Below are 17,089 nucleotides of genomic sequence, written 5' to 3' on the forward strand. Positions count from 1 at the left end.
GTGGCATAATTTCAGGCGCAGTAAAAATCCCAATAGTGATGCGCTGTGTTTTGTGGCTTTGTTTTGGGGCTTTGTTAGAGGGGTTAAATTATCAGAATTGTAGTTTTACTTCTCACTTTATTGCGCTTAAAACAAGGTTGTTATATCATAAAACCACTAATGCAATTGAATACAACCATAACACCGAAATTGAAGAGTATTCAATTTGGTACTATTTTTTGCATAACTTGCTCTATACAGTTGAGACACGAACCAGATGATAAACAATCTCGTACAATTTGAGCACTGCTTTGCCCACCTGATCAGCTGGCCCCTCAATTAATTGACAATCTGTCATCGTTGAAACGATTTTGTTTACAAACAATTTACAGGCAAAAGTTTATGAAAAATGTAAGTTTAACATCATCGATTTTTTATTAAATTTTAATGATTTATGAAAATCTGGCGTTAAATATAACACTTCAATTTTATTTTAGGGCTGATTATTGGAAGTCAAATGATCGTAAATATTGTGATTTCTGCAAATGTTGGATAAGCGATAATAAAGCGGTTAGTATCACATACATTTTTTATAGAAAGTCTACTACATATTAAAAATCTATCATTTTCACAGAGTATTGCCTTCCACGAAAGTGGGAAGCGTCACAAACAGAATGTGGCCAACCGCATAACGGACATCAGCCGCAACAGCGAGAAAGCTGAGCGTGAGCGCAAAAAAATGGATGCCGAGATCCGGAAAATGGAAGAAGCGGCTATGCGCTCATATGCCCAAGACATACATGGTGGTAGAGATTTTACGGCGCGCACTATCAACGCTGTACTGGATGCCTCCAACACGGCAGGCACATCAGCTCGGTCAACATCGGCAGTTGTCTGCCGTGGAAAACAAGTGGATCCAGTACGTTTGCCAGGCAATTCAGATGATGAAGACGAAGATGGCAAAAGAGTGCTGGTGCAAAAGGTTGCACCGGAAAGCATACCAAACGCCTCACTTTGGGTAGAAGGTGTATCTGATGAAGGTTATACCTATTATTGGAATGTGAAAACGAACGAGTCCGTGTGGGATCCACCCAAAGAGGGGTATCTCTCCTATGCTGAATATCAACGTATCAATGAATTAGCATTGAAAAAGCAGAAAATGGAGCATGCTACGGAGGCCAAAAAATTTCGTGAGAATGTTAATGAGGAAGTAGCACGCTACAATCGCGAACGGTTGAAAATGTTTCGAAAGCCTGAGACACCAAAAGAGGCGCAGAAACGGCGCGAAGAAAAGGAGGCGTACAAGACTCAGGACGAGGCAGCTGCACCGACAATCGGTGCATGGCAAGTGGTGGAGCATAAGTAAGTAAGACTCACTAAATTCAATTCATATCTCGGCAGCCAGTGCGAAAACGCCCTATCTCAAAAAACTTTAAGGATGCCCTATTTAAGAATTCGTTTCAAAAATGCCCTATCTCAGCTGCCGGTTTAAAATCGCCCTATTTCAGCACATTCTCAATACATTTTGAAGTGAGACAGAGCGCTCTTCAACCAAATTTGTGTCTCCCACGACAGTCGGGTCTACGTAACCGGAACGACCCAGATTTATATTTGGCCAAGGACTGTCACTCCAGCAACACTCCCCAACAACAACATAGGATATTTTTCAATCAAATTCTAAAATAGGGCGTTATTGAAAAGATGTTAAGAAAAGATGTGAAGAGATAGGGCGTTTTCGAACTGGCTGCTGAGATAGGTCGATCTTCCACTCAGCAGTCGATATTTTGTTTAATAAATTTTTAGATGCTAATTTTTATTTTTATAACACCATAAATGAATTAAAAATGTTGAAAGAACATAACTTTCGAAAGTTGCGCGAAATGTATGTGGCTTTGCGTTTACTATGAATATGTTTTTTAATTAATTATTTAGATTAAAATGTAAACTATTTGCATTTTTCAGACCACCTCCGAAACCAGTAGACTTGGAACTGCCCAAGGTTGAGAGCCATTATGTACCACCCGTAGTGTCTGAAATTCCAGCTGAGCCTCCTGTAAAGCGATTCAAAGAGAAAACTATTGTTTCATTAGATCCAACAATAGCAATTGATGTGCCTACCTCATTCAAGAAACGAAAATTCGCCGCAAAAGCTAACCAGCGCCAACGCCTCGATGTTGATTAACCAGCGCGGATGCATTTTCTTTATTGATTAAGTTAATTAAGTTTAGTGTAAATTGACTATGGAAATACTAACATTGCATACGGTTTCACTATACCCCGCGTTTGCATTTAGACCGTAAATCGTGGAAAAATTAAGACATTATTGTGTACAAATAATTAAAGGCAGATGTGCAGTATGCCGATTCGCATTTGTCTATGTGCAATTAATGGATGTAACGTGGGCGCATAGTGAATCCTAGATGGGGCGATTCATTGTCGCCGACGTAAGCGTTCGGCATGGCTGTTGTGCATATGGACACATATAAATGAATATATATACTTGCATGGATGTGAATATAAACATAATTAAATATTTTCCCAGCTAGTTTATGTGCACATCTATCTTTAGGGAAATGTTTTGTCGCAGATCATGTAAATATTTATGAAGCTGAAAATATTGGCAATGATTTAAGAAAAGAGGAAGTGAAACCAAAAGAAACGAACCATTTTTTTTCAACTGAGGATGGAAGCAACGCATAATAAAATAATTACAAAAATATAAAATTTTTTGCGATTTAATCTATACATATAATAAAATTGTAACAGGTCGATGTCTGTACATTATAGATATTAAAGAAAAATTAATGTGGGGCGTCTTTATTAGAGCACCAGAAGCCAAATCAACCATTTTTAGAATTTTTGTCTGTATGTCTGTCTGTCTGTCTGTCTGTCTGTATGTTTGTTCGCGCATCACTCGAAAACGAATGCATGGATTTGAATGCAGTTTCCACCGATGTATTGCTAGAGGTCTAACTTAAAATATAGGAAGAAAAAAATTAGAGAGTTGCCACCTGTTTTAAAATTGGGGTTTAAGTAAATTGATAAGAACAAATGAATATTGCAATATGGGCGTCAAAAGAAAGAGGCTGAAGAAGGCTTACAGCCAAAAATATTTTTTTAGAGTTGCCACCTGTTTGAAAATTTACATTTAATTTAATTTATAAGATCAATTGAATATTGCAATATGGGTATCAAACTGAAGGGGTTTAGGAAATTTTATTGCCGAAAATATTTTTAGGGAGGGCTGCCACCTGTTTGAAAATTGTTATTGTATTAAATTGATGAAATAAATGAAATCTATATCTACATCTATACATATTATAAAATTGTAACAGGTCGATGTCTGTACCTTATACATATTAAAGAAAAATTAATATGGTGGGTTTTTATTAAAGCTACAGAAGCCAAATAAACAATTTTTAGAATTTTTGAATCTCTGTATGTCTGTATATTTGTACGCGCATCAGTCGAAAACATGGAATTGATTGCAGTTTTCACCGATGTATCGCTAGAGATCTAGCTTCCAATATAGAAGAAAAATTAGAGAGTTGCCACCTGTGTTTAAAATTTCAGTTTAGGTCAATTGATACGGTAAAGTGAATACTGCAATATGGCTGTCAAAAGAAAGAAATTTACAAAGGCTTACAGCTGAAAATATTTTTATGGAAGGTTGCCACCTATTTAATTTAATTGATAGCATAAATTAAATATTTCATTATTGGCATCAAACTAAAGAAGCTAGGAAATTTTAATGCTGAACATATTTTTAGGGGATTTGCCAACTGATTGAAAAATTCTATTCATTAAAATTTGTAAAATAAATGAAATAATTCAATACGAATATTAAACAAAAGAGGATTAGGAAGCTTACTTTTGAAAATATTCTTGAAGCGGGTTGCCACTTATTTGAAAACTTTAATTCGGTTAAATTTATAATATAAACTAAGTGTTGCCATATGGGTATCAAACGAGAGTATTTGAGAATAATAAAATTGCAACAGGCCGATATCTGTACATAATAGATGTTAAAGAAAAATTAATAGGGGGTTTATTAGATCAACAGAAGCCAAATATCAAATTTTGGTATGTTTGTCTGTATGTTTGTAAGCGTATCACGCAAAAGCTAATGTATGGAATTAAATGCAGTTTTCACCGATGCACATATTGCTAGAGCTCTAATTGAAAATATAGAATCCATTTTTTTGTTTTAGTTTATAGTCGATCATTATTCCTAGGTATTTGAACGAATTAACTTTTTCCAGTGCGTCGTTGTTTATATTTAGAGTTAGCAACGGACCGTTCTCAAAATTTCGCCTTGATATAACTTAATTTGCATATAAACTTAATTTTTTTTATTTCTGTGTAGAAGGTTTTTTGCTAAAAAAAATTAAAACTTCGTTGTTACTGCCAAAAAATGAAGAAATCTGAGACGTCACGTTTTAAAATTTCATGCAGTTCTCTTTAGAATGTATTTCACTAAACTACTAAACGGCTGCATTGACTTGGTTCCAGCGTTGCCGTTTTGGTCCAATTGGACCAAAATTGGTAGCTTCATTTTCCTTTGGTAGTTTGATTGGTTTGATGAAGCTTTTGGTAGGCAAAAATGTTTTGGAAATGCAACCAAATTGAGCACCAATATTTGTTCGCTTCACAGCCAGCAAAAAAAAACGGAAATGGATCCGTAAAGGAAAAAAAGTGGAGGAAAATATGTAGCAGAAACATATGTTTTGAAACGGATGCATTTTTGTCTGTTTTTCTGAATATTTTCTGGTTGAATTTTTTGTTCAATACGCTTTCCTTCTGCACTTGACAGATGCTTTTTCATAGTTCGGAAAAAGATAAATTAAGGAAATACCTGACGGCATCGAACACGGCACCTTCAGAAAGCTAACAAATACTAGCAGACTATTCTGCACTGCTACTTGAAAAACTTAAATACAGTTTTTGCTTTCAAATTACGTGAATTAATAAAAATTGTAGTCGTTTCCTGTTCGTTCCCGGATACGAAAATTGTACGAGATTGCACTGCACTCAGTAAAATTTACGTTTCTCTGCTTGCTGGGTTACTTTGCGTTTCCACGTTCAAAAATTGCTTTCAATTTGGTCACATGTAAGAGTTGTCCAAGTATGAGTTTACTCACTTCCGAAAGACAAGATCGATCAGCTGTTGAAATTTAACGAAAAATTGCCTATCTTGAGAGAAAGATTTTAATTTTTACTGCTAATTTGCGTAGCTAAAAACCCTTAAATTCAAGAAATTTCATTTTGATGATGCAAAGATGTTTGGTAGTTTGAAAACTGATTTGGTAGGCATTTTGGTACATAAACATTTCTCAAGTGGCAACACTGCTTGGTTCATATTTGGCATCACGTTGAAAATAAATATTCTGACCAAAAATTTAGTTTAGTTAAAGTTCTTATACAGACTAAAATGTAAAAAACCAATATATATCTGAAGCCGATCGCGCTGGGGAACTGAGACTTAGCACTGATGCATATATTGCAAATGCATTGGGAAAGGGGGCGTGGCTCCTTCCTTCCATACAAACTGTACTTCTCATATAGCTTATCTCTGGAACTGCTCACGCTAACGTTCTGAAATTCTACACAGCTACATATGTTATCAATACCGTAGTTATGGCAAAAAGTGGTAATTATTGGAAAGGCTGGACCGATATACATTTACGTAAACGCGCAAGTATCATTCGATTGGGAACCATTTTCTCCTAGACTTCTAAATCCCATTGAACTATTGTAACTTTGTCTTTAATATTCAGTAAGGTAAAATTTATGTGAAAATTTTGAAGAATTTTTTTACATTTGTCACAAAGAATGGCGCTTTGCTTTTACGAGTTTCGCTATAAACTGTCCTATCTACAAGGTTAAAAATTTCGGTTTTAATTTTAACCTTTTTGGACTACATATATGACCAAACTAAATTCAGTTTCAAATACAAACCTTCCAAGTTTAAAAAAAAGAGAGCACATATGTTGGGTTTAGAATTTAAACAATTCGGTTTAAATGTTAAACCCAAACATTTTCATAATTAAGAATAAAAAAAAACAATCTTAAATTTCATGCTCCGTCTGGTTGGGATTGAACCCGGACAGCCTTGGTAGCAACCAATTGTATCAAGCATCTTTGTACACTCGGCTACAGCCACGCATGTAAATGTGCTTTCATATGTTGAGTTTGAATCAACACCACAATTCGCTGTGCAAACATATTCTATTTCGGTTTAGATTTTAAACCAAATTTTCTATATATGAAACCTAGAAACTAGAATTAAAACATTTTGGTTTGATTTTTAAACCACGAACTTTTTGGGCTAAAATTTAAACCAGAATATATTAAAAATTGCGTAAAACTATTGACTGGTTTAAAAAGTAGACTATAAAAGTTTAAAAAAGGCAGTAGTCCCAGCGCGGTTTAAAAATTAAACCCAAATTTTTGACCGTGTACATACCTATTTGCATAAAATGATAGCCGTTTTCGTTGCTCGGAATAAACTCAAAAAACACTGAATAGAGTTCCGTCAGATTGTCGGAGGTTATCTTACATACATATGTGGTCCAATTACATGCTACTAGAAAACTCGCTAGGTGGTGCTGGAGTAGAATTATTTATAAAAATCGTATTTATTAACCGATTTCGTTCAAATTTTAAATGTGAGCTATGTACCTGTATGATGGAAAATTCTTTTGATAAAAATTTACCCGATTAGTGCCGCTGGAGTTAAGGTTGAAATTCATAACACGTATTCATTTTATGGTAAGCAATGGTTTTGCAGAAAATGAACCCAATGGATGGCGCTGCAGCCGAAATGTGTAGAAACCTCGTGTGGTTGATCTGCTTTGGCCCTATGTTTAAGTTATACGAATTTAGTTTTCAGATGTCTAAATGAATGATGGGGTTAAGATTTTCTGACGCCCTTATGCACGATCATGCGGTCCTGCATCTACCCAGAAATCAGTTCATAAATTTTACCATGAATTGTAAAAGTGGTGAATTAACCAGGAAAGATCACCGTAGGTATATCAATAGCTTCATTTGAAAGATACTCAAGAGATCACACGACTCATTTAGCAATGTACCAAAAAACTTTTCATCCTGTGGGACAGCGAGAATTCTTGGCCCTCCTAAAACAGAAAACGCACTTTTGTGCTCTTGAGTTTCCCTATAAGAACTTTTATTGGCATACGCATCGCACCAATGTTGAAGTTGCAAGATCATAGAAGAATATTACGCACGCTTGGCAGAGATCTAACAGGTGGAAATAAGACCAACGGTAAAGCTCATGACACCGAAAGGGATTGGTATTCCATATGGTATCACAGAGTTACTATTATTGGCCTATGTGTGAGGAGGATACTGCGCCTTAGTGGTTTCAACTTAAATCAAAAATTTTGACTTTACAGACTAATTTTGTTTTTAAACGCTCTTTTGCATTGGCCAACGCAAAAGCTAGCATTGGCTAGTTTCTAAATAAATCTTAACCGACAAAAAATTTTATCATCAACGATGTTGTCGTTATTGCAGCATGAATGGGTCCATTATGAATAGCAACGCAACGCCACTGAAATGAAAACGTATATTTCGAATAGCAACTATAGTTAAGTAATAGAGTAATTTGAGGCACCAACAACAATAACTTCAGCTTAAATAAGCTGTAGAAACATTTAAAGAAATAAAGAAATTTTCCCGATCAGATTTTCCTTGGCAACCACAAAAAGGCATTTGCCAATATAGCAGCTCAGTTGCCAGTTTTCAGCTACCAGTTGTAATCTGTAATACCATTTCCGCCACTAGTTACGCAACTCCTGCCCATATTATGATTCGCAACTTTGCAGATAGTTGTAAGTTGTAAATTGGTATAGTGGGACACAACCCAACTTAACTTTGAAAACGTAGTTGTCTGTCAGTTGTCTGTCAGTTGTCTGGCAACAGCATCCATTGTGTTTCGAAAAAATGTAAATAAAAGGTTGTAACATATGTATGCATTTGTGTTCATATTAGGTGCAATCCCGTATTCCTCGGACTCAGACTAGTAAAACTGTCAAAAAATAAAAATTCGCTCAGGGCGAGAGAGTAACATTGAAAAGTACGGGATCGCTTTCTAGTAAAAAATGGTAACTTCTGTCAACTTCAACATAACCTCCAAATTTTGGTTGTAAATTTTTGCATATTTTGTCTGTAAACACACTCAGCTAACACATGTAAATAACCAAAAATACTTTCAAATTCATTAGAATCCACTTAAACAAGTAATTAAATACTTTTCAACATGAATTAGCAGAGAGCACTTTTCTTTTGTTTACAATTTGGTTGCCAAACACACTACAGCTGATCGTTTGACACATTTACCAGAATTTACCAGCAAAAAATTCTCGGACTAAAACTGGTAACTTCTGACAGAGAGAGAACCGTATTTACTCTCTTTTTTGTCGTCTCAATAGTCAGAGAACCGAGTACGGGATCGATTTCCAGTAAAATCTGACTGATTCTGACTATTTCTGACTAGTCCGGACTCGTACGGGATCGCAACTTTTATTTACATTGTAGACCGCAAGCAAACTTTCAACCGTTAGTAGTAGTACCTAGTACCTGCATAAAAACTCCTAGGTTTTGGGGAGTGTGGCTTGGCCAGATATAAATTTGGGTCGTTGCATTTACGTATCCCCCGACTGTCGTAGGAACGTCCGTTAGTAACCATGTGAGGCGGTGAAACCCGACTCATTTTCAACAAGGTAGAAACAATCTCGACAGTTAACTCTTTTGGACTACAATTAAAATTTAAAATATATAACAAATTTCTTCTCGAATTAAAAAATTGATATCTTCGCGCACAGGTCATCACTTCCATTGCCGGACGCTTTTACCAAGCAATCGTCAGCATATGATATAGAGAGACTCCGTCTGGGGGTTAAGGGAGCTTCGAAATATCGTACCTTCGCTACCGGGGAAAGGAGAGTTATTCCGCCCTATGTTGAATATCGTCATCGTCAGTAAAAGTGACGATACGGCCATCGTCAGCCATGTTACTGATGCGCTGACGAGCGTTGACGATGGCGATGACGATATTCAGCAAAGGGGCGATTGGTCGATAAGGCTCCTTCGTTGGCAGGTTTCCCCGGTTTTAGTACTGGGATCACTCTTCTCGTTTACCACACGTCGAGAATGGTTACAGACATATCGAGGACATTGGTGAGGTTGTCTACTCCCGTTGGATGCAATTTTTCCAGCATCAGCATACGTACTCTGTCGGGACCAATGGATGTGGAGCCGTCTTACCGATGGCCATTTGGACATCACCGCTGGTGAAAGCAAGAGGCGTAAGCAGGCGATGAACCCCAGGTGCATTCCAGCACCTTTCTGACTGCATAAAATACCGCTGAGGCCTTCTTAGCCCTCTACTCCACGTTGAGATGTCACAACATCTTACAATCGAGTATTATTTCGTGGTACTTAGTGCTTTGCTTCACCTGGTGGGTCTACTCATCCAGCTTGGGCTTAGACAAGTTCGGAGCCTTGTATTGGTGAAGAGTACCAGATTGGTGTTTTGTGCGTGGATACTAAGCCGCACTTCTATTTCCAAAATATGTATCCCTGTAGTGCTGTAGGGGACAGACACTTTCCGCTTACTTTTACAGAAATATCATCCGCATATGCAGGAAGTTAGGCAGGTCTTCCCTACATTTTCTTCAGTATCCTGTTGATCACCAACGACCACAGTAGTGGCCTTGCGGTGTATCTGGCTGCTTTACGGACATCGTTGAAGGACCCCGCTATGCTCAGGAAGACCATTCTCCAGATCCGGCTAAATTCGTCTAACAACACTGTCTACCGACCCTTCAGGCATGTTGTGCCTAGCATACGCCCCGATACCTTTTGCTGGATAAATACGTGTTTTAACCTCTCCATGGAATTTTGAGCAAACTATGTTAAACTAAATTAATTGCATATGTTTCTAAAGGAACTTTTTGGAGCCATTTTTTTGGTCACAGTCTCTTCTCAAGTTTGTACAATTAAAAAACTGGAATGACGGTTCAATGTACTACAGATGTCAGTTTAAAAAAAAACATCGATGCATCGATACATCGACTTTAGAGGGAAAGAGTGCCGTCTGCCTCGGTTTCTTCCACTTCCACACTCCATAGTTTGTGGACTGGTTCATCTGAGTCATCTTCGTTGCCTCGTGCCCTCCTAGACTCACACTCTCGTTTACGCGTTGGCTCATGCTCTAAATGCAGAGTGGAGTGGTGTTTCCCACCACACCTACGGCATCTTCCCTCGCTTTGACAATCCTTCAGCTGGTGGGCTATGACGAGGCAGTTTGCGCAATAGCGGCCCAGTAGAGCTTCGCGCAGTCTCTCCTCTGGGGATTCTGCCCGATCAATAGGGCAGTGCCTAATGGGGTGGTGTGCGTCGCATTGGCGGCACAGTTGCGGATATCGGTGGGCACATTGTTCGGCTCTTTTCCTCTTAGTGGCGATATGAGACATTCTTTTGGCTGAAATAGGGTCGGATTTCGTTGCAGTGGATATTATAACGTGTATGTACTAGAGGTTTACGCCGACAGGCCTTGCGACGGCGGCGTGGTCTGGAAACGCCGGCGCGACTGCCCATAAGGTAGATTCCAATGAGCCATGAGGCTACTAATCGTATCATGTCATCTCGTCAGCGTTAGGCATTCACCATGCCAATTCAGATTATAATTCTATTTAATTTATTCATTGAACTAGTTTTAAATTTAAATTACGATGGGCGAACAGAAGAAGGTCTGAGGTATACACATACGTACACACATGACTCTGTAATTTCTCTACACCCTGCAGGAAATGTATCTATCTATGAGCTAACTTTAAGTTGATTAGGAAGGAGCTAAAAGTCACTTATTATATGTATACCCTTTGACGAAACCTAACTATATTTCTATGGCGATGACCGCGAAATAGTCAAGGGGGGTTTACCTCTGCATTAGATGTAACTAACTTGTAACTAACTACTTTTGGACATAAAATATCAGTAGGAAAAATAAAATATTTTATTTATTTTATTTTTTATTTATTTACTTTATTACATTTCATATTTGTTTTCATATTCTGCTGTAGGTGGTCCCATATTCGAACTCCGTCAGACATAACTTCAAAATGATAATATGTAATTTCGACCTTCCTTTTATTTGTCCTCAACGCGTTTTTCCAAATACGTTTAAAGAAAACAATCTCCTTCATTACTCCTGCATTACTTGTCAACTAGTTTCAAGCTAGCAGCTAACTACAAGTTATATATGGGTGTTTCCAGCGGAAGGTCCACCACGACAAAAAAAATAAAAGTTTTATATCTAACGTATTTACGGGCCGATTTGTCTGCTTTTTAAAATATATACTGGCTTTGTAAGTAGAATCATGTTTGCATAAAATGGTCTCCTAGGTGGTGCCAAGGTCGAGATATTTCGAAAAACCGTATTTATGGTCCGATTTGGTTCGAATTTGGCGTATGTGGTTGAAACATAATAAATAGATTTCTAATAAATTGACCCTGAATTGGCGCTGAAGTCAAAATATAAAGTATATTCTACATAAAATACAAGTTTTATTTGCGTTAAAAATTCATTTAAAAGCAATATTAACAAAAATATAACGATGGAAATTTATGTCACGTGACGCCACGTCACGTCACGTTTCACACTTGGCGTTGTAAAATAGAATTGAAACAATTTGCATTAATTCAAAAAAAAAAATAAGTTTCATGAAAATAGCCATCCACAATTCGCAGAGTTTTGCGATTTTGTAAGAAAAGAAAAAATCAACTTCCATTTTTTGTCACGTAACGACCCTCTCTTTAAATGTTTATATTTCAGGACCAAGCAGTTCGATTGATTTCATTTTTCGGTTAAATATAGAGCTAATTATGTGCTATACAATGGCCCAAAAAAAGTTAAAGAAAACAAATGGTATTCCTTTTTTATATCACATTGAAATCGTACGACTGTCACGTGCGCCACCATGGGAATGCCCATATACAACTACTACTGGGTTATATATACAACTACAACTGGGTTCTTTTTTATCAATTGATAATTTTTTCTGCAGGATAGATCTGTATGTGCTCTTTAAATTTAAAGAAAAAAAAAATTTTACAAGTTAAGCTATAGGGATAATTTATGTCGCTATCAATAAATTTTTGCAATAATCTTATCAACCGTTTTGTTAAATTACAGAGTTCTTACGATTGTTTGCGGATTACATATTGAAAACAAGGTTGGTCTACTTTCTTCCAAAAGTTTAACCCATCAATTCGAACCAAAACGGGTCTTTTTAACCCACTGTTTAAAAAAAATGCCTTATAGATGGTTAAAATTCCAAATAAAATATTAAGCGCCAAATTTTTTCTAAGGAGAACCGAATGTAATGAAAAATAATACGTATTTTTACCAAAAAGGGGGAACTTAACCCTTTGTAGAAAACGTTGCGATGCGAGGGAGAAAAACCTTCCTGGGGTTTGACCACCATTAAGGAATGCTAACGTAATTTTCACACAGTTAGATGAACAGAAGCTGCTTCGGTTAAAACTGCTTTCTGAGATATTGGCGTTAAAGATTTTGATGTGTTATAACTTTCTTGTTGTTATAGTATTGGAAAGAGTTGTCTACTGCGAAAAAAAATCGTTAGATTACCAGTATTCGACCCTAATTTAACTGTAATAAACGCTTTCGATCGAAAAATATGTTACCTATGCTTTTTCTGAGTTACGCTCTTCTTGGAAAAATAAAGGAGATCATATTCTTGTCCAGTGGAACAAATTATGCAAAAAAGAAAGCCTTCATTTCGTAAAATTGTGTTTTTAAACGAGTAGTATTTAGTTCCTTCTAACGATGTATTTCAATGTACATACATTATGAAAATTTTGTACAAAATTCCTTAGGCGCCGAACGCCGCCGCCGCCGCGCCGATATTTTCGTAACTCGACGGGAAATAGGGCGTTCTTGAAAAGTTTTTTTGAGATAGGGCGTTTCCGAACTGGCTGCCGAGATAGGTCGATCTTCCACTCAGCAGTCGATATACTCCCATAGTAAAAATGAATAAATATTTTGTTGTAGTGAGCTGCTGGTAATCGATACAGCTATGAAATTTTTTCACAACATAAAAGAAGAGGTAACGGTAATTTCTGCGTACATAACTTAATATTTCTATTTTTTTATAATACGCTGGGAAATTTTTCGTCCGAGACATAAAATCTGCATCGTTCGCTCGATTATCAAAAATGAGCTGTCAAATTAAAGCGCTTGGACTGAGATGTGCAGTTAGATTTTTCCTTTTCTGAAAAGAGTTGTCACCTTTTAAAAAATTATGTTCAAATTATTAAAAAAAATAAATCAATTATTACAAAATGGGTATCACTCGAAATGGTTTTGAAAAGCTTTGTTTAACTTAACTATAGGTGGAGATCCTGTTTAAAAATCAAATTCAATTTAAATTAAGGAAACTAGGTAAGAGAAATATGTATCACCATTTGGATGCCATGCGAAAGGGGTTTCAGAAGGTAGTAGATTAAAAATACTTTCAATAGAGTTGCCATCTGCATGAAATGCCGAATTTAGTTTAGTTACATGAAATATCAAAATATGGCCATCAAACGAAAGAGTGCTAAGAAATCTTTAATTTGAACCCTAATATTTTTGAAGTGTTGGAAGAGGGTGACAACCTGTTCAAAAAGTTAAACTCAAATTTTTTAAATGTAAGTATCAATAGAAAGGGGCTTGAAAAATCTTTATTTCTTAACTATATTTAGTGGGATTGCCACCTGTTTAAAAAATCTAATTCGACCTAATTCATCAGTTTATTGAAATACATGTGTATCACAATGTAAAACAGAAGAGATTTAAGAAGATTTTCGTTTGAAAATTGATTTTGAAAAGGATTTCCACCTGTTTTAAAAGTCGAATTTAGTTTACTTATACAAAAGTTTTATAAAATATTAGGATATGGAACAGGAACGACAATATTTCGCAAAATATATGATAAATGTGTGAAAGGACTACATATTTCGGACTAAATCCTGGATTACGGAAACGGCTAGTTGTTAGCTAACAGTGATGCCATATGCAGATTAAAGGTGGTATGTTCAATGAAAGGAAACAAACTTAATGTGTGGCCCCAAAATCATAAAAGTCTTAAGATGGGAAGAGTTCCCCGCGACTTGTGAATTAAAATGTATCACAATTTATACAAAGCTAAAAATAAAAGTATCTTTTGAAAACTCCGAAAATCGTATCATTCTGATTCATTTGGATCAAAACGGCAACACTGCAAACAATCTTAGTCTTTGATCGAGATTTCGTGCTGCCTCTTAAATAGCAAACACTCCTATCATATCTGAATGATCAGAGATTCCTTTGAGCCATAAACAGGTTTCTTTGAGTCTTACTCATACAATACTGAATAACCCCGTTATTCATTTAACCATCTGAAAAGTAAATTCGTATAACAGAAACATAGGGCCAAAGCAGATGAGCGCCATCACTTGGCTACATTTATCATCAAATGATTACGCAGCCCCACCTAGCGAGTTTTCTAGTATTTAGTCTAAAATTTGACTGAAATCTATGCCGTGGTTTTTGTGTTGGGTCCGAACAGCGAAAGCGGCCTCCATTTTACATGCTTTTACTAAGTTTCACCTATGTGTAATCCTGCAATCAATTTTTAACCAATTTCCCAATGAGCTATATACATACTTGAAACTTCAAACTTAGCTCAGAACCCGATGGCAACGCAATATGAAAGATGAAATAGTCCGCTGGGTGGCGGCAGATTCGAGACATTTGGAAAATCTGTAATTATGGTCCGATTTGTTTCGTATTTAGAACATGTGTTACTTAAATCGAAAAAAATACCTCCAAAAAAATATTTAGCCGCTGGGTGGTACGAGGCCCGATTTTTTTGGCTACCACTAATATAAGCTTGAAATAAGTATATACATACAAACATACATAGATACGTATGTATGTCGACAGAATATCATTAAAATCAAATCATATTTAACATTTCCGCCCCCAATATTTCACGTCAATATTTACCTCCCACGCTCATCCGTCTATCTAGGCGAAAAATTTTGACTTTGCTTCTGATCAAAACAAATCACATTAGATCATTTAAATTATAGGTTTTTGTTGGTTTTGATCTGCTTAAAAATTTTCGAATTGTTTATTTATTCTTGCTGTGATCTCAGCCAATTCACATGAAGAAAAAATCATATGGAGGATTCATAATTGAATTCGTGTGATTTCTTTTTATTAATATATGTATGTACATTTTCCATTAATGTACGAATTTACCAACTACATACCTAAAATGATTTGTCGTTTTTGAATTATCATGTCATTAAATAATTACATATACATATTCACTTGTGGACAGCTGATTAAGTTAAGTGACATTTTGGCCAGTTTTTTTTATTTAATGATTATAATTTTTTTCATAAAAGTCTAGCACCACATAAATTCACATTTCAAATTACAAAAAATTAAACACGCTTTGATAATTATGTACTCGCAAAAATTTTATACTTTTTATTAAGAATTTTTATTAATTAAATTTTACTTAAGTGCACATTTCGAGACGCTAGAAATCGCGTTAAATTTTAATACTTGTTTTTTTGCTGACGGTGCTAGGCATTTTCTTCCATGTAAGAGTAACTGTCGAGCATACTTCATATGGACGAAAATGATAACCACCAGCCAAAAAAAAATATTAAAAATCAACGCGATTTCCTAACGTCTTGAAGTTTGTACTTTCGCCTACTAAAATTTAATGGGCTATAATATAAAATTGCATACCTAGAATTTTTCTAAACATTTTGAATAAAACAGTTTAAAATAGTTGGTTATAGGTTGTAGATTTTTTATAATTTTTGTACGAAGTTTGAAATGTGGATTTATTTATTTATAAAAAAATTGTAAACATTAACTAATCAAAAGAAAAATAGCCAAAACTGGTCCAAATGTCACTTAACTTTATCAGCTGACCACAAGGCTGCGTCACCATACCCTAAAACCCGATTTTAACTTTGTTTAATTTATGTAAAATTCTAAACATGTTACTACATACTTGCTTCATACATTTATTTTATCAGTTAGGCGTCTTCCACACATCCACACTTCGGTATATCTAAGCTAAAATATTTTAGCCGCCTTTTATGTGGAGAATTATGTATTTATTTAACAAACTTTTATCTAATCAAAAATTATTCTCGGCTTACCGTGCCAATTACATTCCAAGTGGATCTTCATTATCATTCCATTTAATCTGAAGGTCAGATGTAAACTACCGTCGATTATGAAGAAAAATATTTTCATTGAAATTTAACCGCGAAGGCAAAAAATTGATTTAAGTACATTTTCAGGCATGCGTGAACAAAAACAAGTTAATGATTCTGTTGCTGGTACCTTTATCAGCGCACAGCGAGGCATTTATTATTTCTTCTGTGTGCACATTTATAAATGACCTGTAGCGGCTAATAACAATACGAACATATACATAAATTGTGAAACCTTCACCTACTTTTGCATCAAACGAATTGGCTCAGAATTCTACTTAGTAGATACTGTCTGATAAGTTGAAGGAAAGTGCAATATATGGCACATGGATATAAGGATATTTGCTCTGAAACCTTTTTACAGTAGATGCTCGTGTTGTAATAACTTTTGAGCAGAACAGTGCCTAGTTGTATTCGTCGCCGGGATAAGTGATATTAACAGGGTAGAACTTTAAGAAGCCAACAGAAAAATTTTGATCCCAGTTACTTTGCAATTGACTAGTCCTAAAACGATCCCGAAATGTTCCTGAAATAGTCCTGAACTAGTCTTGAAATTAGACAGAACTAGTAACAAAATGACCTCAAAGAGTCGCGAACTAGTCGCGAAATTGTCCTGAACAGGCCCATAAAGGTTCTGACATGATCTCGAACTAGGTCCGAAATAAATCCCAACAGGTCGGGACCTAAACCAGGCGTGAACTAGCCCCGAAGTGATCCTAAAATAGCCCCGACGTAGACTAGAAATGTTCGTTTTTTACACACAAGAAGCAATTACGGATTTTCTGCTGGGAAA

General features: G+C 35.9%; 1 protein-coding gene across 1 annotated transcript; it reads left to right on the forward strand.

Moving 5' to 3' along the window:
* The first annotated feature begins 338 nt into the window (after positions 1-338).
* LOC118741644 (WW domain-binding protein 4-like) lies at positions 339-2,667 on the forward strand. The gene is made up of 4 exons (XM_036473626.1): positions 339-390; positions 477-549; positions 614-1,341; positions 1,942-2,667. Coding segments are annotated over exons 1-4 (1,023 nt in total). The 5' UTR covers positions 339-388; the 3' UTR covers positions 2,162-2,667.
* Positions 2,668-17,089: the final 14,422 nt, after the last annotated feature.

This window comes from Rhagoletis pomonella, unplaced genomic scaffold (assembly GCF_013731165.1).
Source record: "Rhagoletis pomonella isolate Grant_MI unplaced genomic scaffold, Rhpom_1.0 Rhpom_scaffold_00006, whole genome shotgun sequence".
In the NCBI taxonomy this organism is placed as follows: Eukaryota; Metazoa; Arthropoda; class Insecta; order Diptera; family Tephritidae; genus Rhagoletis; species Rhagoletis pomonella.

What these genes read in the sequence shown, in the direction of transcription:
- LOC118741644 (XM_036473626.1), top strand. An exon ending in GGATAAGCGATAATAAAGCG is followed by an intron (nt 550 to 613) that starts GTTAGTATCACA and finishes TCATTTTCACAG; the next exon opens with AGTATTGCCTTCCACGAAAG. An exon ending in TGGCAAGTGGTGGAGCATAA is followed by an intron (nt 1,342 to 1,941) that starts GTAAGTAAGACT and finishes TGCATTTTTCAG; the next exon opens with ACCACCTCCGAAACCAGTAG.